We start from the raw sequence: 21936 nt of genomic DNA, 5'->3' as shown, positions 1-21936 counted from the left end.
GGCAGCTCATTAGAAGCCTTGCTTTCTCTCTGTGGTTTTTGTCTCTGGTTTAGTCTGAAATTCAAATATGGTGGCTGGGTTTCAAGGATGGGAGTCCCAGGAGTGAGGGACCCAAGCAGAAGCTGTACCCTCTTTATGGCTGAGCCCTGGAGATCCCAGAGCATCAGTCCTGCCATGTTTATTGGTTGGCATGGCACAAGCTCCCACCCCCTTTCAAGAGGCAGGAACAGCGACCCCTAACTCTCAGTGGGAACAGTGTCAATCACGTTTAAGAGGGGCTTATGGGAAGCCCACAGAGGATGGAAGATAGACATTGGTGCCATCCTGGGAAAATAAAATCGGCCACAAGCGGAATGATCATAGTTGTTGTCAATTGTTGAACACTTACTATGGGCAAGTACTGTGCTCCAGCCTTGCTCATTAATTCTCCCAACATCCCTGTGAGCTATATACTCTTCTTGTGTCCATTTCAGATAAGGAAACAGGCCCATTGGAGTTCAAGCTCTTGTCTAGGGTTGCACAAGAATTCAAGCTGGAATTGGAATGTAGCTTTGTCTAATGCAGGGTGACAGACTCAGAAAGGTAATGCAAACAGATTATTATAAGGATTAAATGAGTTAAAACATGCAAAGTGCTGAAAACAGTGCCTCCCACATTGTGAGTGCAGTATATGTGCTTGCTACTTGTTATTATTATTATTCCATTCGAGCCACCAGATTGAAACTTCTGCTCTAATACTAAATACTGTCCTCTTAATCTCTTAGCTACTTCCAGAACAAGGAAGCCAGCCCAGGGGCCCTGGGTACAATATGCCCTGGTCCCAACTGCCTCTGCTCAGGCTTTGGGGAATGGGCCACAGTTTCTATGATGTCAGCTGGCCCAAATCCCTGGGAATAGATTCTCTGGTTTGGAAAACTATCCTCCCACACCCAGGCTTCGAATGTCCAAAGTGCTCCCTGCAGGGCCTCACCCTTCATCTGAGGTCGTCTGCCACTAACCTGGCTGGAACCTTTGATGAAGCCGGTTATTGGGCTGGCTCAAGGTCAGGTGCCCAATTTGAAAGGACGCTGGAGAAAGTTTCATCACAGCTTGCAAAGGGCCCATTGGGAAATAACTTGCCCTAGGGGTTTACGGGAATTATGGTGGCCTGACCCACATGGGAAATAATAAAATAAGAACAGAGGGGCTTCCACCTCTGGGAAGATGGAGTAGACATAATTTTCTCTATACTTCTTGCTGAGTACAACTGAAAATCCTGTACAATACACATAAAACAAGAAGACTCTAGAAAGTGGAGAGATGAAGGCAGTGACTTGGGACCCAAGGAACAATCCGGTGATAAGTCTATTGGGTTTTCTTTTTGCCTACTTTACCTTAGACTTGGAAGAAGCAGGCAACCCGGAAATGCCAACAGGAGCTTCCAGAAAGCCCCAACAAAAGCCTGTATGCTATAGCCAAAGCACGAGGAAAGATCAGCCTAGCGAGACCATTTTCAGACAGGCCTTCTCTACTCCAGCTGAACACCACCGAAAAAACTATGACCTCGCCCCCACCAGCATAGGCTGAGTGAGGAGGCTTGACTTCCATCCTCACCAGGCTATCACAGTTTGTCCCAGCTTCCTTCCCAGGGTGGTATCAGCAGAAGTAGAGGAGGGGGCTGGGACTTCTGTCCTCCCAAGCTAGTAAGGATCCTTGTCTCCCGCTACCCCTTACCATGTTTGCTCTGTGAAAGGCTTTGTTGAAAGGATGAAAAGACAAGCTATAGCCTGGGGGAAAATATTTGCAATCCACATATCGTATCTAGAATATATAAGTCCCTCTCAAAACTCAACAGCATAAAACAAACAGTCCAATTAGAAAGCGAGCAAACAGCAGGGAAAGATGATTCCCCAAAGAGGATATGCAGATGGCAAGTGAGCACATGAAAAACGTTGCACAGCGTCAGTCACTAGGAAAATATTAAAGCCACAGTGAGATATTGCCACACGTCTATCAGAATGGCTAAAATCAAAAATAGGGACAACACCAAATGCTGGCAAAGATGTGGAAAAACTGGATCACTTATTCGTTGCTAATGGAAATGTAAAACGGTACAAACACTCTGGAGCACAGTTTGGCAGTTTCTTTAAAAACTAAGGACGCAACGACCCTATTACTCAGCAACTGTACTCCTGTGCATTTACCCAGGAGTAAGGAAAAGATGCCTCCAGGCTCCTACCTGCAGGTGACTCACCCACCCTGGAAGGAAGTAAGAACAAAATCAACAGCAATGGCGACTCCCAGTGAGCGTTTGCTCGGTGCCAGGCGCTGTGCTGAGCATAAGTGCATCATCCCATTTAAACTGCCCAACCGACCTCTTGTCTGGTAGAGACCATTAGCGTCACCTCCACTTTGTGGATGAGTAAACTGAGGCTCCAAGGCCTTCGCTCACGACGGCGCAGCTGGAACGTGCAAAAGCCAGGACTCGAACCCAGGCGATACTAACAAGCGCTTTAATCCTCACATTGTCATTGCCGCCCCTTCCACGGGCAGTCCAGAGCGGCGAGGAAAGGTGCAGCCGGTGGCCGCCAGTGAAACCCGAGGCCACGCTGCCTTGAGGGCTGGAGACCGTTCCTTGTTCTTGCGCCTAATGTTCCCTAACGTTCCCGGCCCTCTCCCGCCCCCCCAGTCCCGGGGGCGCAGGCACCACCCTTCTCCTCCGGGACGAGCGGGGCGAGGGCGGGTCCCCGAGCGCAGTCCCCTCCCCGGACCCTCCCCCAGGCTTTAAGCCGGCGCGGGGGGCCAGGCACCGGCAGTCCCGGGCCGGCCCGCTCCGCCGCGCGATCGTGCAGATGGCAGCGCTGGCGACAGTGGCCAAGAAGGTGTGGAGCGCGCGGCGGCTGCTGGTGCTGCTGTTGGCGCCGCTCGCGCTGCTGCCGGTGGTCTTCGCCCTCCCGCCCAAGGTAACGCCTCCTCCTCCCCGGCGCCCCCGCTCCGCCCACCCGGGGGCCGCGCCGCCCGCAGGCCCCCCTGGTTCCCCCGCCTCCGAGGCGGGAGGCCGCGGCGGTCCCGGACCCCCCCCCCTTGACCCTCGACCCTCTCCTCTGTACCCTGCCCCCCTCTAACCCTTCCCCAGCGGCGCCTCGGAGCCGGGGATGTTCTCACTTCTCCAGGAGTGATCTTATCCTCTTGCAGGAGCTCGAGCTATGCGCTGGGCTCTGCGTGCAACCTTTCACTTGACCGTCGCAATGAACACGCAATGCATGCCAAGCTGTAGGACCGGGGGCAAGTCACAGAACTTCTCTGAACTTCATTTCACTCAAATGTGTAAAGGGAGGAACCGAGACTGTCAACCCATAGGGCTGTTGTAAATGTTAAATGAGGCAGTAGCTGTAAATGGTTTAGAACTGAGCCCGGTACACAGAAGCGCCTCGGACGCCCTGGCCGGTTTTATTCCAGGTCCCTTCCCTGATGGGAACAGCCAAGGTTTGAGGAACCCTCACCAGGAGCCAGGAAGTGAAGCTCTGCCCTGTTGGCATCATTTCATTGAATCCTTTCCGTGCCCGGGGGTTGGGGCGGGGAGGGGTGGTATTTATCTCATTTTCCAGAGAAGAAAAGTGAGGCTCAGAGAGATGAATTGCCTTGTCCAGACTCACACAGCAAGTAGCTGAGTGGGGGTCCAGCCCCTGGCTTGTCAGAATCCAGAACTGAGATTCTACACTCTCAAAGAAAGTAAATCCCTGGACCAAAGGCTGCAGATTGAGGTCAGGAATGTCATGATGAAAGTCAACACCAATGGGGGCTGGGAAAAGATGGTGTCACGGGTCCCTGTTGGGTCCCTCACGGGTGCCCAGCCTATCTGGGGCATCACGGGAGGGCATAGGACAAGCCTTCTACCTCCAGGAAGTTGCTTTCCTACCTCTCAATGCGATATTCAATGTTCATAAAAAAAGAAAAGCAGAGAGAGTACGGTGTAATTTAGTGGTACATTACCCAGCACCCACCAGCAGAGACCAGGGCAGCTGGGAGAGGTATTCAGAGAGGGCTGCCTGAAGGAAGGGGCCCTCCTTGGGCAAAATAAGAAGGTGATACCAGCTAGTGCCAAAGAGACCCAGGACTAATGTACAAACAAGTTTTCTGGTGTGGAATGATCCAAGCTCTTAGACTTTTTTGACACTGAAGAGAGAAACAACAGATGCCAGAATAAGGATTAGGTCACTTTTCAAAACTATCACATTCCTGGCCGAGTGCTGACCTCAAGACCTTGGACCAACCTCCTTTCTTCTTTGGGTCTCACTTTCCTTGCCTGTAAAGTGGGGCTATCATGGTGCTGGCGTCTGAGAATTGAGGCGAAGGGCTGAGCAAGGAAGTTGCCTCACTTTGTGGAGCATCACCGGTGGAAGGATGGATGGGTCTGTGAGGTCACCGGTGGAGCCCCAGGGAAGAAAAGACAGAACACACACTGTCTCTCCCCTCAGCAGGGTCTTCTGCAAGCTTCTCTCTGCTCAGCCCTCTAGCAAGAGCTGTGAACCCAGGGCCAGATCCAAGTGTTATGGGGCCTGAAGCATATAGTATTTGAGGGGTGCTTTTTAAGAAAAAGTACACAGGTTTACAAGTAGAAAATTCAGTTCAGGGCTTGGGAGGGGCTCTGAAGCTTAAGTTTCATTAGCTTTACTGTGAATCCACTTGCATGCAAACCCCAAGGTGCCCCAGTAACGTGCCTCTAGCTTTCTGCGATGGTGGTAAAAGCCTGATGAGTGAGGGGTTGTGTTGAATGCTTAACTCTTACTATGTGCCAAGCACCATGTGAAGAGCCTCTCAGGCATCATGCTGTGTAATGTGCACAGAACCAGGGAGACGGCTGCTATGAGCCTCCCTACCAACCAGGTGAGGAAATGGACATCAGTGAGGTTAGGTGACTTGCCCAGGGTCACATAGCCAGTACAGAGCCAGAATGCAGGGGTTGTACTTCGAATCATCGCACTTGATACTCTTTCCTCAGTTATAATTAGATAAGAACTTCTCATGGTTCCCTATAGATCATGGTGGGGACCCTTTGTGTGGCCCTGCATGTTGCTGCCTCATTTAAGGGGCTGATAAGTGTGGGCCTCCTCCCAGGAGGCAGGTCTGGCTTCTTGGGGAATCTTAGCCTCCCTCAAAAATCTCTATCAGCATACTCAAAGCCTCACCCCATATTCTATATATATATATATATATACACACACACACACACACACATACTTATTATTATTTTGTTCTTGGATATTAATAATGGACATGTTTCTCAATCTCACGTACAATGTGAATCACAGCATCCTTAGAGAACATTGAACAGAGAACATTGCTGTTTTTATTGATCTGGGACATACATTTAAAGCAAAGAGTGGGTGTGCTATGCTAACAAAGCTTCCAGACAATTTCTGTGGTAATCTTAACCAGTATCAACCCTGTGATAAGCTCCCCAAACAAAGGCCGGTGGGCTAACAAAAACTTCATGTTTGCTGTGCAAATGTAGCTTCAAGGCAAGTAGCCTTCGTGTCCACTCCCACCCCCAATATCAGATTGCCACCTCTAAGCCTCTCTCATACAGAAATTCTGGAACCACCAATGGAAGTTATATTGTACGTATGGGTTCCCCAAAACTTTGGAGGTGTGTCAGATCAGGAAAAACAATGGAGCTGCCTAGGCATTTGCCATTTGCCCCTCACTGGGTCCTGGCTTTCCAGCTTGATGCTGTCTCTAGGCCACCCCTGCTCTGATGTTCTAGGAGTCTATGTGGTCGACAGGGTTGGCCCTCGTGCACCTGTCCCCTGGCGACTGGTGTGCTGGTTTGTGGGGGAGGTCGGGGTTAATCCAAAGAGCAGATAGAAGCGGGGGGAACAATTCTTACATTATGTCCTCCTGGCTTGGAACAGAATACTATCAGCAGAGATGGAAAGGAGCGGGACGTAATTCTGGAATGCAGTGATGGCAATTCTCTGGAGTTCTCCAGAGAATTCTCCAGTGCCACTGGAGATGTCAGCTCTTGCTACAAGGGTGCTGGAGACACAGGAAATCAGGATGCTGCTGGAGGGATCACCTCAAAGTTTTCCAAGAATGGCCATCCTGGGAGATGGAAGTTGGGGGACTGGCCTTGGACAGCTGGCAGGGATAGAGGAGACTGTTAAAGCACTTGCAAGTGAGCGCTAGCTCCATGTGTTTGCAGGCAAGTCTTGCCCCCTTTCTTGCCTTGCACCCACACCCACTGAAAGCAAACGTAACCAGATTGACCATGTGGCCAAGATGAGTTCTCGCAATGGGTACTCACAGGTGTCTCTTTCTAAGGATGCTTAGAAGGAGAGGAATTGGGGGGATATTCTAGGCAGGACTGCTACAGGGTGTTGCACAGGCTGTGCACTGCACAGGGGCCTTGAGTTGGCAAAGGGAGATTGAACCAACCTGCACTCCACCTGCCCACCTGTGCAGTGCTGGATCTGCCTGGGGAAGGGCCCCCTTTCCTAATTTGCTGGGCCAACCTCTTTTCTTCTTTGGATCTCACTTTCCTTGTCTGTAAAGTGGGGCCACACAGCTACCAAACATTACGTCAGTCACTTCTCTTGGTCCTGGGTTTTGGAAGACAGGGTGGCCAGGGTTCTTGGAGACCCTGAATCTTCCCTTAACAGGGCTTCCCAGAAAACCCCACAGATCCAGCCCTGTGGATTGAGTACCTTCCTAGTGCTTTAAACATGTATCATCTCATTGAACCCAAAGATCTCAGACAGGGAACCCCCAAAATGGACTAGAGTCTGACTTAGTTTCCATCATCCAAATACTGTCCACAACATTTTTACCAGATTCCCTTACTCTGCTCAGTATTACTTACTTAATTATATTCCTATCATGCCCTCCCTTTTTTACATCATTCCTGCCTTGCTACCCTCCCCTCCTTTTCAAAACACTTCAATAGAATGACTTAAAAAGAAAATTTAATACCAAGACCATGTATGGAAACCAGGATCATGAGTGACTAAGAGAAGAAAAGTAGCAATAAACAAATTTCCAATGTTGGTTGATTCTGGCTACACTCTGCTGCCCGCTTGAAGCCGAGGGCCCAAGACCTGCCCTTTCTGTGTTGCATAGGGAGGCAAAAGCTCACGAGAGGTGTTAAAGACAAGTTAGTATCAAACTGAGATTTTGCTTTGAAAGGAATGAGAGGAAGGAAAGAATCTGCAGTGTCTTCACGAAGCTCTCTGAAATGGTCCCCCATCTGATAAAATGGATTTATTCATAGACCTTTCCTTGCAGGATTTTGTGATCAAGGATAGGTCTCTTTGCAGAAACTACATCTCAGATGCACATACATTTTGTTCCTTTTGCAGTCTATCCTTTACGCATTTTTTTTTTTCCTGGAGGGATCTTTGAAGCTAACTGAGGGGGAAAAGGGAGATGCTTGTGGTGTTTGGTGGAATGAGCTACATTGAAATGGTCAGTCCTAAGCCTCAGTTTACTCCTCCGGAGATTGGGTCTAATCCTACTGAAGTGCATTCATATGCTTGAGGCACTTCACCAAGTACTGGCTCGTAGTAAGCATTCGACAAATGTCAACTGCTACCATTACAGCCCCTGTCACAGCGTTTCAGAACTTGGGACTCATTCTGGTTCAACTTCCACAAAGAGGGAACTGAGGCCCAGAGAAGGAAGTGAGTTGCCTGAGGCCTCACAGTGAGGAGTGGCAGGGTGGGGGGTGAGCACCTTCACCCCCCTGTCTTTGTCCACTGATCCCCCATCTCAGGCTTCCGGCCACCATGTTTTATCTAGGGATATTTAATCTCTGAGCCTAACTTCTAGATAAGGGGTGAGGGAAATCAGAGGTCAAGCTCCCTTGCTTCTGTTCAGATCACAGTTGGCCCTCAACAAAGAATAAAAACAGCTAATATTTATTGATCACTACTAGGAGCTCTGGCCCCCTTGCTCCCTCTGCTCCCACATTGACCTTGCCTCTTTCTTAAATACCTCAAAATTGCTCTCAGGCCAGGGCCTTTGCACTTGCTGTCCCCTCTGTCTGAACTGCTGTTTCCCCAGATACCTGCAAGGCTTGCTTTCTCACTTCATTCATCTCTGCTTAAAGATGACCCTCCTCAAAGGCCTTCCCTGACCACCCTATCTAACAAAGAAATAAAAAAATTCTTTACACTCCATTCTCTTCCCTGCCTTTTGTCATGGGTTTATCACTCTCTGGCAGTATATTATGTATTTAAGGAATGGGCAGGTCAGGGTAAGCAGGCATAGGACTGGCTGGTACAACTAATTTCTGTGGGCTCTGGGACATAGGCTGTCCCTAGTTGTCTGGTACCTGGCTCTCAGTGATTGAGGCAGGTGAATGGATCGTGGCCTGGAGTGAGAGAGCCCAACAAAAGAGGTGGTTGGGGGTGTGGGCTCTGGATTGGTTGGTTTACATTGGAAAAACACCTGAGTTGTTTGCTATCTGTAGGAATTAGCTAGCCCTGGTAGGGGCTGACCTTCCAGAGTTATCAAGGTCCCAGGATGTCAGAGCATCAAATTCAGAACCTGGAACACACGTTTGATTCAGTCTTCCATACTCTTCTCTCACTGTGATCTAGCCTAACAGGCCTTCTTTTGGTTCTTCAAGGCTACCAAGCTTCTTCCTGCCTCAGGGCCTTTGCACTTGCTGTTTTCACTGCCTGGAGTGCTCTTGCCGCTGATCTTTCACAGCTGGATCCTTCTGGTCATTCAAATCTTAGCCCTAATAGCACCTCTTCTGAGGAGGCCTCTCTGATTACCCCTTCTCAAGAATACTTGTCCTCCTTACCCCACCAAACACTCTCTAAACCAGCCTCCTGTGTTATTTCCTTCATGGAATCCATCCCAATCTGAAATGGTCATTATTTGTTCACTGTCTGCCTTCCCAAGTAGGCAGTGGGCAGTGTAAGGGCATGGCTCGTTCTCCACAGCACCCCGCTGTGCCTAGGACAGCATCTGACACATAGTAGGTACTCAGTAAACAAGTGAATGAATGAGTTTGGATTTGAACCCAGGTAGCTCTGATTTCAGAAGACATGCACTTTCTTTTTTTTTTTTTTTCCTAAGTATTTATTTGAGAGAGAGAGAGCACAAGCAGGGGGAGTGGCAGGCAGAGGCAGAGGGAGAAGCAGGCTCCCCGCAGAGCAGGGGGACCCTGATGCGGGACTCGATCCCAGGACCCTGGGATCATGACCCGAGCTAAAGGCAGTCGCTTAACCGACTGAGCCACCTAGGTGCCCGACATGCACTTTCAGAAACCCCAGACTGCTGCCCCTTTGTGGAAGATTTGAGCTGAAATCATACTTCCAGCTCTCCCATTTTCAGTTGGGAAGACTGAGGCCCAGAGAGAGCCTGGAGGGACTTTCCCAGCCCCTCCCAGCCAGACAGTCCCAGAACCTTCATCTGTGCCCCTACACGCTCTCTGGCCAGGTCTGACCCATTGCCCACACAGACCTCTTGGCCTCGGCACCGCTCTTCTGAGGCCCAGCCAACTTTCCACTTTCCTGGAGCTCCTGCCAGGTGTGTAAACAGGCTGATGTGATTCCTGGTGATGCAGCAGGGAGCGAGATCGTTTCCTGATCAGACTCAACAGGACAGTGCCCTCTGGCCCTCTGGACTGATGAGCAGGATTTTCTGACACCCCTCTCTCCGCCCCCAGACCTTGAAGACACAAAGTCAGCACCTTACCAAAGCCGGAGCTGGCTGGGGCCTAGAATGAGTCACACATGTGCTCCCAAACCACTCTGTTCAGCTGAGACGCATCAGGGAAGAGACACAGGGCACAGTTCAAAGCACCTCCTGGCAAGTAACTTCTCTCCGCTGAGTCTGGATTTTCTCATCTGCAAAGTGGGCATCCTGAAACCTACCTGCTGTGAAGACCTGAAAGGGTCTGTCGCATAGGAGGTGCTCAGTAGAGGAACCTGGCTGTTGCTATTATCTGCAAAATGGGGGCACCAGGCTCTTGGCTCTGCTACTTGTCCCTGAAATTTACAGGCGAGGGGCAACCAATGGGGATGAGCCTGTGTTGTTGGGTGGAGGGAAGCACGGACACACAGAACAGTGATCCCCAGCTGATAAAGAAGTAGGAAAAGGGCTGAGGGGCCCAGGCCCAGCGGCTCTCTTGCCCCTCTGTCCCTTTGGCTCCACTCTCCTGCGTGGGTCCTTACCAGCAGTCGGGGTCAAGACGGGGATTTGATTTCAAGCATATTAAGCTCTCTTACAGGAATGTGCTGGAGTCCCTGGGAGGCTGCAGGAAGTGAATTCAAGATTGTTGATGTCCTGGGCTACATGCCTTATTCATGCCCCCTTCTCTGCCCCCCAAGAGGCTCCTAAGAGTCATAGGCAACACCTCCCCAGTGCTTATTAAGTGCGAGGCACAGTTCAAAGCACTCAGGATAGGCTTGCTAGCTCATTACGCTCGCCACGGCTCTGTGGCGCAGGTGCTGTGATTGTCCGCGTTCACAGATGGGAACACTGAGGCACAGAATGGTTTAGTCACTCGCCCAAATGCCCAAGGCTTGGAAGTGGCAGAGCTGGGATTCAGACCCTGGCATTCTAGCTCTGGAGTCTGTGCTCTTAGCCACAATGTGTGACGCAGGGGTGATGGACCCATTTTACAGATGGAAAGGTCAAGGCTGAGAAGGGAAGCCACATGCCCAGCACCTCACGGTCATTGAATGAGTAGTGGAGCTGGCATTTGACCATTGGTCTACCTTGTCGAAGGCCCACATTCCTTCATGGTTCAGTGAAGGTGAAGGGGGAAGGAAGTGATTGTGTCGGGTATTGTCAGAGACATCAGGAAAAGCTTTCCAGAAGAGAGATAATGTCATCCTGACCTGAGTAGGAGTTTGGAAATCTCGGGGAGCTCTCTGAAGACAGGAACTAAAATGCGTGATCAAGCATGATGGATGGGAGCTGGGGTTTGGCTGTTTGGGTTCAAACCCTGGCTTTTTAATATGCTGTGTCATCTTAGGCCAGTTACTTAACCTCTCTGTGCCTCCGTTTTCCTCATCTATAAACAGATATGATAGTAACCGATGATGTTTGTAAAGGTCTTGACAAATGTTGCCTCACTTCGTGGACAAATCACCTACTATGTTCTAGGCTCTGGGAAATGCTTTAGACCAGTGATTCTTAAGCATTTTGCTCCCCAGGAGACAATTGGCAAAGTCTGGAGACATTATAGGTTGTCACAATGTGATGGAGGTGCAACTGGCATCTGTTGGGTAGAGGCCAAGGATGCTGCTAAGCACCCTACCGTGCACGGTCCGCCCCACGACAAAGAGCGCAGGCCCCAAACGTCGGTGGTGTGGAGCTTGAGAAACCTGCCTTAAATGTGATCGATGTGTGGCCAGCCTGTGAGGCAGGCACAGTCAAATCCCATTTTCTGTCAAGGAAACAGGCCGTCAGGGGAAGTGTTTTCCTGTGAGCACGCAGCCTGGCTGCAGGAGCCCTCCCAGGGTGGAGAGGATTGGGAAATGGAGGGCCTGGCAGACAAGGCAGAATACCCTGGCCGCCCAGCCCGGCTCCCACAGAAGCTCCTGGCTGTGCTGGGTGGAGCTCACCCTTTGTCCCCTCGGCCTTGGGGCTCACAGCAGGCGACACCTTTCCCTTGACTGGGAGAAACAAGAGAAGCCCTTGTTCACTGCCACCCACAGCCCCGATTGTCCCTGTGTTCCCAGGCGTTCACAAGCTGCTTGCACCTTTCTCTCCTGACGAGCTGCTCTCCCGGCTGGCTCCAGAGGTCTGGAGGCAGGGGAGAGGGAAGGAACATTCCTCCTGCTCCTTTCTGCGGCCCCTTCCCTGTGAAGGGCTGGAACTCAGCAAAACGTGGTGGTACGTGAGCAGCGATTTGACAGCAGAGCCCAAACCTAGAAGTGTAGGCGGGTTTGCTGGGAAGTAAGTCCGAGGGGTGCTGGCTTCTGGGACAAGAACATGGGGTGTCCAGGCCCGGGGAGCCTGGCAGAGGCCTGGTGCGGCACCCGGCTCGTGGGCCATCTCCCACCTCTTGGTGGGGAGCTGGGGGCTTGAGACCTGTTCTGAGAGTGCCGTCTCACCCCTGCTAAACCGACATCAACCTGTGAGGCCTGGCTCCATTTCCTGCTCCCTTCTCTGGGGGACCTGCACCTCCTCCAGACCTCAGCTTTCCACCATTGGAAGAGGGGTCTGCCCAGAATCCCCGGGCTGGTGTGCCCTTTCCAGAATCACTTTCTGAAAGGGAGGGGGGGGGGCAGCATCGTGAGAGTAGGAACGCGGACACTAGACTTCCTGGACTCACCTTGCTCTCCCGCTTCCTGGCTGTGTGATCTTGGGCAAGTGACTTAGCCTCTCTGTGCCTCAGTTCCTCCTCTGCAAAATGAGGGCACTGATAGGACCTCCCTCATAAGGGTGTTGTGAAGATTGGCTCATATACCTTAAATATTTTGGGCTGCGCCTGGAACATAAGAGTCGCTAGGGAAATGGTTGCTATTAAAGTTATTTTATCAGTAGTAGTACTATTTGCATTACAAACGAGCCTGTGGATCCAGGGGCCTGGAAGTGCTCTATGGAGGATGAGGCTTGCTCCTGAGTGCTCTTGGCCTCCTCCCTACTCACTGTGTGGGTTCTTGGGTCTTCTAAGCCTCTGTTTCCTCCCTTATAAAATAGAATAAGCTCTTTTCCTAGGGGCTGCTGAGAAGATTAAATGAGATAGTGCTTATCAGAGAAAGACCTCTTTTTCTAATTCTTGGCCTGAAGCCTGGAACCCCAGGTCCTGAAAAGGGAGGGATTATGGGCAGTGGAGGGTCATTGTTGAAAGGGGCTTGGAAACTGCCCAGGTCAGGCTTCAGCAGCAGGGGCCAGCTTCCCCCGATGTGCGCCACGGGGCCTCCCAGGGTGCCCGGAGCAGGGCCGGCCTGACCGGAGTGCAGGAGGCATGACGGGAAACGGTCGAGAACTGAACATGTCGGGGGCAGGGCAGACCCCCTAGTGCCTGCGGGGGGTTAAGCAGAGTAGTGGGCGCACAGGATACGGCCTCCGCTGACCCAGGGTGAATGCCGGCATGGCCAAGAACTTGCTCCGTGAGTGGGAGCAAAGCGCATGCCAGACTCAGTTTCCTCATCTGTCCCTGGGCCTGCCTACCTCAGGGGGCCATGGTGAGGAGCCAGGGAAGCCAAGAGCTTTGTAAACAGTCAAGCGCCCTGCAAATAGCAAAGTACAAGTAGGGATCCTGTCTATCTTGTTCATTCACCAATGTACCTTCCAACACCTGGCACACAGTAGGTGCTTAATAAACGTGTCCAGAATGAATGTGGAATAAAAATGGCTGTTTCCTTTGTGCCAGGCACTGTCCACAAGTAATTAATACATTCAGTCAAAAACTATTAATTGAGCACCTACTCAATGCCAACTACTATTCCAAAGGTACATGGCAGTGAACCAAATAGTCACAAGTCTTTACACTTATGGAACTGACATTCTAGAGAGGGACACATTGGGAAAAAAAAACAACACAGATAAATAAGTAAGGTCTATGGTATGGCAGATGATGATGAGACTAAAAGCAGGGAAGGGGAGTGGGGAGTTGACAAAGGAGGTAGTGCAATTGTAGAGTCAGGAAGGTTTCATTGAGGAGGGAACACTTGAACGAATACCTGAAGGAGAAGATATTTGAGCAAAGTTGAGCACATCTAAAGGAAGAGCAAGGGAATAGCAGGTGCAAAGGCACTGAGGTAGAAGAATGGCAGGTGTTCATCAGATGATCTTCCCGGGGCCTTTAGACAACCCTTCCCGGGAGATAGACCCCTGACCCCTGATCGTGGAGAAACTAAGTTCAAGGGCTTACCTAGGATTTAGAGTCACCACCCCCACAATGCCCTCAGGCCTGGTTTCACTTTCAGCCAGAGAAAGGGCTCCTGTTGATGCAGGCCCCCAAAGACCTGGGAGGAGCTCTGAGCAGCAGGAGGAGGTAGAGAAGCCCTGAGGGGGGCTTTAGGTGTACCTATCCCATGTTGGGAACTGAAGGGCCCTTTGGACAGATGGAGAGACTGAGGCCCAGAGAGGGAAAGAAACTGCCCAAGGTCACACAGTGGGTGGCTCTCTTTTATTCAGAATAATGTGTACTATCCTCCTTGGGCTGAGTCAGGCCGCTGGGGCCTCACGGGTCCAGTGGGGCTCCCACCCACCCCACCTGCCTGTCTGGCGCATGAATGATTAGTGAAGCTTGGACAGCCGTGATGTGTGAGGCTGCCCCAGGAACACTTTTAATGAAAGGCTCCAAGAACTTGAACTTGTTAGAACAATGCTAATGAGTCCAGGGGTCTAACCGATCCAGTCCAGAGGAAGGGGTAGGAGGATGAGGTGGCTGGCCTCAGAGGTCTCCCGAGGCGAGTCACCCCCTCCACTTTTTCCTCTTTCCCCCTTTGAGTCGTGGGCCCAGGTGTTTCTTAACTGCTTCCTCAGGTGTTTTCAGGCACAGGAGAGGGTTGGGAGTAGCCCCGGTGGGAACTCAGAGACCAGACTTCTGGGCTGCCTCCATTGTTTCCCTCTGGGCCACCCTGGGCTAGTTTCCAGCTTAACTTTCTATGCCTCAGTCTCTTCCTCCAGAAAATGGGCACACTAAACTCAGCTCTGCTTATCCTCAAGACTGACCCAACCCAGAGAGGATGTGAGAGGGCTTGTAAAGTACTTTTCTATTGAATGTCCTTTCATTTTCTTTAATAGAACCTACCAGAGTGTGTGTGGAACAAAACCCACAGTCTGTGTAGGGAGTTCAGCCCAGCACCCACACAGAGTGAGTGCTCAGTACGGGCTGGCTGTTACCATCACTGTTATCCTCCTCACTGAGCCTCGTCCAGGGCCCTGGGCTCAGACCACATGGTGGGAATTTCATCCCTGGCTAGAAGCGCACACATGGATGATGAAAGAGTCGCGGTACCTCTCTGCGTCTGTTTGCTCAGTTCTAGACGGGGAGCAGGTGGGTTACTGCATGTCCGAGCCATCCCCAGGTGGCTGGCCAGGGGAAGCCCTCAGGAAATGGTCGCTTTAGCTTTCCCATCTGCCGCTCACACTGAGGCGGTGTGACCTGGGGCACGTCACTCGAGCTGTCTGAGCCACGTGGATGGGGCACAGCCCCTGTAGTGGCCTCATGGAGCTGTGGGTAGGGTTGAACCAGGGAACCCACGGGAAGCGACCTGACCTGTAACAGGGCTCAATGCGTGCAGCCACGTCGAGTAGCTGTGGTGTCACTCTGTGGCAATGGGGGAAAGTTGCTGGGGAGACTGGGGGCGGGAGGGGAGAGGGGGGACATGCCCCGAGCCTCCCGGCTTCCACAGAAGGGCCATGGCCATGTTCCCTTTGATCTCCCTCCCAGTTCTCTGAGGATGGCATAATATGCCTCCTGATGTACTGAGGACCCAGCGGCTCCGAAGGGACACCTGTCAGTCTAGAGCTCACAGCTTGTTGAGTGGTGGCCCGGAATGTACTCCCACGACTGTGGGATTCCTGGCGACCCTGCGCCCCTGAGCCTCGGCTGGCTTTATGGAACCCCCCCCTTTACAAGTGGAGGCCTCATGCTTCTCGGCGTCTCAGGTTCTCTCTCATCTTGTTAGGCCAGGTCCTTTCGCGGGGCCTGTTCTGTGTGTGCGCCACACTCCCTTCCCTTTGGGGTCCATACCTGTGTGCCCCCTAGAAGCCCTGCCTTCATACGTGGCAGACCGGAAGTACCTCACAGATCCTTGGGATGAAATTTCAAAGGGCAAGAAAGGCAAAGAGGGAAGAAAAATGTCTCAAAGAAACAGAGCCTGTCAGCAGTGGGTAGCGTTTTGTGAATTGCTGACTGCGCCATGCATGCTCCCAGCACTTTATCTACATTAACCTACTTAATCCTTGTAACAGAAACTCCAGGGCTTGACATTCTTATCATCATCACCAGCCCCATTTTTATAGATGAGGAGACCGAGGCAGAGAGTTAAGTCACTTCCTCCAGGAGGCAATGGATGCAGGATTTGAACCCAGGCACTCTGGCTCACGATGCCAACAGCATAACTCATAGGGTCCTCTGCTTTTTGGGGTCAGGCCCAGAGTTCAGCCCCGGAGTCCCAGCTCCCTGCCCACTGCTTGTTCTGCTGATCCTCACGGCTCCCGCCTCCCGGGGGGCTGGCCGTCCTCCGCGTGCTGTCCCACCCTGGCTGTTATCTGTGAGAAAAGCGAGGCTCTGAGAGGGGAGGTGGCCTGCTTACGGTCACTCACACCAGGAGCAAGCGCCTGAGCTATGAAGCTTCTGACCCTCTGCGGCTCCAGGGTTCTGTTCGCTGCCCGGGCGCTGAGCTGGGGGGTCGTGAGAGAATACTGAGAGGTTTAAGGCCTGGCTTCTGCCTTGCTAGAGTCTGGGGCTTCCCACGGTCAGCCCTGCACACCCCTGGGGAATGGGCCTTTCGTGGGCAGCTGGAGGGCACCGCTGTGGGCACCTGGCCCCAGGCCTGCTCCCTGAAGGGCTGGCCAATCTGCTCTCTGCCTGGCGTGGAGCCGCCACGGGGCCCGCTGAGAGCCTGGCCGTGCCTCAGTGTGCTGACCAAAATGCCTGCTGCAGTTCAGCGGGGAGAGGGGGCGCAGGAGGATGGTGGTGGGGGGGTATGGTTTCTGCACAACTCCTGCCCCTGGCCTCAGAGGACATTTGCTGAGTGAGGAGGGCAAGCGTGGGGGCAATGGAAAACAGTAGCCTTGTGTCTGCCTGGAAATCAGCCCCCAGCTCAAAAATTAACCACCTGACATGGCATTTTCTTCTTTCTCCCCCCTCACCTCTGCATGTTTTCTCCACAAACTTTAATCCCTGTAGTAATGGACTGGTTAACCCAAGAAGCTGGAATTTCTTTGGTGGGAGGGATTATAAGGATTCCTGTAAGAAATGCCCTCCCCCCCCCCGCCCCCCCATCCTTGCTCCCATCCAGGGCCAGGACTAGTGGAAGCCTGGAGAGGCACCCGGGGAGCAGAGTTTAAGCTGGGCTCACTGTCAGCATGGGGCACTTGCCTCACCCCTGTCTAGCCCTGCTCCCAACTCCTCCACCGCTAAAGTTCAAGGCACAACAGTCATTCAGTGAAACAAGGCAAGACAAGTCCTTCCCTCTTACTCGCTGTGTGACCTCAGCAAGCTGCTTTCCTTCTCTGGACAACCATTGTACTAGGGCTTAGTGTAGACCAGGGTTTCTATTGACGTTGACACTACTGGGAACAAATAATCCTTTGTTGTAGGGCCGCCCTGTGCATTGTGAGCCGTTTAGCAGCATCCTGGCATCTACTCACTAGAAACTAGTAGTAACCTCCCCATCACAACAACCCCAAGTATCCCCAGACACATGTCCTCCGGGGGACAAAATCACCCCCTGTTGAGAACCACTGGATTAAATGATCTCAGGTTCATTCTAGCTCTCGTATTTAGGATTTTTCTTTTAAGCATTAAGAACAATCTTTTTGAAGCCTAACTTCAAGAAATTGAACTTGTATAAAACATAACAACAGCTCATATTTAATGGCGTATTCTCACGTAACTATCACTGAGACAGTGGTTATCCCATACAAAATACAGCACTCTGCGAGGTAGGTGCCTCCAGCAGATAAGGAAACTGAGGCTGAGGCCAGCTGAATACCCGGATCACACAGCCCCTCGTGGAAGGACTGCATTTCTAATTCAGGCTTGCCTGATTCCAGCACCCATGCTACTTCTGCTGTGCGTGCAAAGACAGACAAAAGGCAAGATAGTCCCTTCTGATGACGAAATCGCTAGGTGGAAGGCACCTAGGTGGTGGTTTAAGTTGATGGGATCCAGCCTTTTCTATTCCGTTCACCTTTCTGAAGCAGTCTGAAAACAGCAACGGAGAGCCACAAAGGGAGAGGAACGTGCCATCCTGAGGAAAGATGCCAGACCACAACGCTGCCCCTGGGGTGCGCCGAGGGGGCTGACGCTGGTGGTGGGGTTGGGACCACATGGCAGGAGACCGGAGTGACGCGAACCTCTGCAGTTCCTGGGCGGGGCACAGACTCTCCCAAAGGATTTTTCAACTCTCTGAGCCCTTCCGAATGCTGGCCGTGCCTGAAGCATGCACAGTGGGGAAGGAGGAGTCCCCGAGACACATGGGAGAATACAGAGTTAGGATGAACTGGATGAGGAAGCTCAAAGATCCTTGGCACAAAGCGGGATGTTTAGGTGGCAGGCGGAAGGGAAAGGATGCATAGTGACCCGCTGTATGGTTGTAATGGTTCTCGTTTTCTCAGTCAAAGAGACGCAAAACTCAAAGAGACACCAAAGCACCATGACATTCTTGGGTCTTCACACTTCACACTTCACACTTAGTCTCCACACTGAGCCCACTGCTTAGAGTGGAGCCACGTTTCAGGGCAGTGCTGGTGAGACAGGGTTCTGGGAAAATCAGCGGTGCTGATGCCTAGGCCCCTGCTGCCTCAGCTTCCCCGCCCATCCCTATCCCGACACTGGCCTTTCACAAAGGACTCGCCTGAGAGGAATGGCCCCCGTTCTGTGATGAGGAGCCTGCATGGGACCTGCGAAAAGGCAGTATGAGAAATGAGAAGACAGAGAACATCAAATACAAAGTAAAGAATAAATACTGGAAGATCTGTGTTATCAAGTAGGAGAAACTACTGAACAGACATTTCTCTGTGAAATATGGGGAAAAAAATCTCAAGAAATCATGGCCTTCCTAAAATAAATCTCAAGATATGAAATAAAAGGGTCAAAGAAGAGACAGTGAAAAGCAGAAGGATGTGGAAAAAAACAGCATTCTGGAAGCAGATGGAAGAGACAAATAAAGCCGCTCTATTATAAAAGCCATATTAGAAACAGCAAGATGGAGAAAGATCAAAAACATCATCAGAAAAAAAAATACATAAAATATAAAATAAAAACATATGATCAGAGACATGTTCTACAGGCTGAAGGAGATAGAACAAAATGAGATGGACAAGAAAGTAAGAAAGGATGAGGGGGAAATGATTGATATGGACTACAAAGGAAATCCAACTTCTGCGTAATTGGTGTTGCTCAAGACGAACTAAAGAAACAAAACAAATAGAACAGAAAACGGTACAGCTCTTCTTCCACTTCCGACAGGGTTACATCCCGACAAACCCATCGTAAGTTGGAAACATCCTGAGTCACCAATGCATTTACTACACCTAACCTATTGGACGTCACAGCTCAGCATTGCCTGCCTTAAACGGTGCTCAGAACATTTCCATTAGCCTACAGTTGGGCAGAGCCATCTAATGCAAAGTGCTGAGGTGGAAAGCAGAGGGGTTGCATGGGTGTACGATGGTTGCAGGTGCATGGGCGGTTGCCCCTCGGGATCGCGGGGCTGACCGGGAGTTGTGTCTGCAGCCACTGCCCAGCATCCAGAGAGAGCGTGAGAGGGCATCACGCCGAATATCGCTAACCCAGGAAAAGATCAAAATTCAAACTTCAAAGCATGGTTTCTACCAAATGTGTGTTGCTTTTGTGCCATCCTCTCGTAGAAAAATCATTAAGTCAAACCATCGAAAGTTGGGGACCATCTCTATTCAAATCTTTAATAGCAGAAAACTTTTCTGAAACTCAAGTAAAACATATGCAGATTTTGTCTCCCAGAAAAAAACTTACAGAGACTTGTCAACACTGAGATAATATATTCCATGGTGACACTAATGTACTGGAGGGTTAAACAAAAAATCTTATGGATATGGAGGCAAAAACTTCAGGTGAACCATAAGGAGGAAGAAAGCAGGCTGGACTCAAATTTCTGCACTATGACAATGAAATATCTAGTAATCCTCAGAGAAAGAAAGTGCAACCCTGGAGTTTTACAGATAGATTGCTTATATATTCAGAGAACGTCTTCTTTAAGAAAAAAAAAAATACTTGGGGTTGAAATTTGGGAAAGTAGGGCATATACCGAAGAAATAGAAATGTATTCATAATCTCACTCCTGAAACAGCCTGCCTGTCAAGTGCATATTCCAAGTGTTCTTGCACACATTCATTCTAATGGGGGTCCTCGGTGAGGTAACATGCTAGGGTCATTCTTCTTCTCAGTTTGCAAGTGAAAGAATTCACACTCAGAGCGTTCAGTGGTTTGCCTTCAGATTCTGTAGCAGAGCCACCACACCCAGACTTCTTGGCCCTCAAGCCAAATGAGCAGCTCCGTCCACCAGAACGTTCTGTGATGATGGAAATGTTCTATCTGCTCTATCCAGAGGGGTAGACACTACTCAAGTAGCTACTGAGCACTTGAAATGTGGCCCCCGTGACCAAGAACCTGGAATTCCAAATTTCATTCAATTTTAATAACTTCACACGTATACAGCTGCGTGTGACCAGGAGGTCTGTATGCGGACAGTCCAGCCCTAGAGACTTCCTTAGCTTTTTTCCTTTCCATTTCAGCATCTCCCTCCATATCAAGTTCATCCAAAATCTGGCCTCTGCGTCAACCTTGATAATCAGGACCAGCAAGAGCTTCTGACACCTGTCTCCTCGGGCAGCCCCTTCCTTTAGGCTCATCCACCCCTGGAGGTTTCAGCCAAATGGTCCCAGCCTCTACTGGCAGAGGGGAGGGGCTGGGTAGCTGAGAAATATGTCACCGGAAGCCATGAGTCCATCTACCCCGGGCCACCTCAGCAAGATTCCGTCTCCTGAAGCAGAGCCTCGAGACAGAACAAAGTGACAAAGAGGCAAATTGCTGACTCTGATATGACCTAGAAAATGAGTCTCTGCAGGATCAGACACCTGCCCCAACCTCTAAACTCCAGAAGTTAAAATTCAAAGGAACAGGGACCCTGGGATCATGTGACTCTATGCTTCTACCTGAATCTGCCCTTGAGGGATCAAGGGAAGTTTCCATTTGCAGACATGCAGACCAAACCTCCACACGGCCAGGGGGCTGGGTTCATGAAACAGGGGGGCCCAGAGGCAGAGGTGGGATGGATGTGCTGTGGGCTGGGGTAAAATCGTGGATCCACCTGGACCCCACTCCCTGGCCCACGTTTGAATGGTAACCAGTCCTGCATGTGGTGAGATCTGCTTTTGTGTTCTGCATGGTCCTCAAGAGATCACTGCTCCTCAGCAGATCTCAGTTTCTACACCTGGAAATTAGGAATTTTAAAAATGGAGCAGAGATTTTAAATATAGCATCCCATGATCCCTAGTAATCTGTGAACAACTTGACTTAGATTCAGAATTGTCTATGTGTGAGCGCTTTTCTGGAATTTTACGCCAATTAAAACCATTTAGACTAAAGATCATAACTGGGTGACCATGGATTTGATGGTGCTTGCAGATGTGGGGTTTTTTTGCCTACACTTTCTTCTTAATAAGCAAATCTTTTAAAATTGTGAGATGTCCCACTAAGAGCACAGTTTCAAGCTTCTTTTGAAAAATCAGGAGATCCAGCATCGTGGGGCTCGTGTTCGCATGACAACAACCAGAAGCTGAGCAGCAGTTGATGTTCTTAGAGGGGCCAATACCCCCCCATTCACCACAGTCCCCACTCCTCCTTATTGCTTTCCTTGTTCTGAGGCCCAGTGGCAGCTGTGATTTATCGTCAAGCGTGGGCATCCTCCCCTGCTACTGAAATAATGGAACTGCCAGAAATGCAAATCAGACTTGAGAAAGCGATATGACTTTTTTCTTCCACCAACCTGATTCTCTCATGAAAGGGTGCCCTGCACTTGAGTCTGTGCCACCTGATTTAGACCATGTATTTATTCATTCAGTAAATATCCACTGAGGCCCTGGAGACAGAGGTGAACAAATAAAGACAAGGGTCATGTTTGTATGGAGCTTATGGTCTGGTGGGGGGGAGGAAATAATAAGGCAACAAACAAGAAATACCTGGGCTGTTGAGAAGTGCTCGACAAAAACAAGGCCAGACAATGGAAATCACACCACAATCGAACGTATGGTCAGATCACATGGTCA

The 21936-nt window shown here is 50.7% G+C and overlaps 1 protein-coding gene across 4 annotated transcripts in view; it reads left to right on the top strand.

The window, feature by feature from the left end:
- Positions 1 to 21936, top strand: part of SLC13A3 (solute carrier family 13 member 3) — a 79997-nt gene that overhangs the window by 8186 nt on the left and 49875 nt on the right. For 2 of the 4 annotated variants that reach the window (XM_027621510.2, XM_027621513.2), the window contains exon 1: positions 2805 to 2942. The exons of 1 other annotated variant lie outside the window; for it this stretch is intronic. In XM_027621510.2, the coding sequence (XP_027477311.2) occupies positions 2832 to 2942 (111 nt within the window). In that variant the 5' untranslated portion in view covers positions 2805 to 2831. Of the gene's footprint in view, positions 1 to 2804; positions 2943 to 21936 lie in introns of those variants that run through there. One more of the 4 variants, XM_027621512.2, reaches the window with a different exon arrangement.

The sequence above is a fragment of the Zalophus californianus genome, chromosome 8 (assembly GCF_009762305.2).
Source record: "Zalophus californianus isolate mZalCal1 chromosome 8, mZalCal1.pri.v2, whole genome shotgun sequence".
Classification (NCBI taxonomy): domain Eukaryota; kingdom Metazoa; phylum Chordata; class Mammalia; order Carnivora; family Otariidae; genus Zalophus; species Zalophus californianus.
This window is presented reverse-complemented; position numbering and strand designations above follow the sequence as displayed.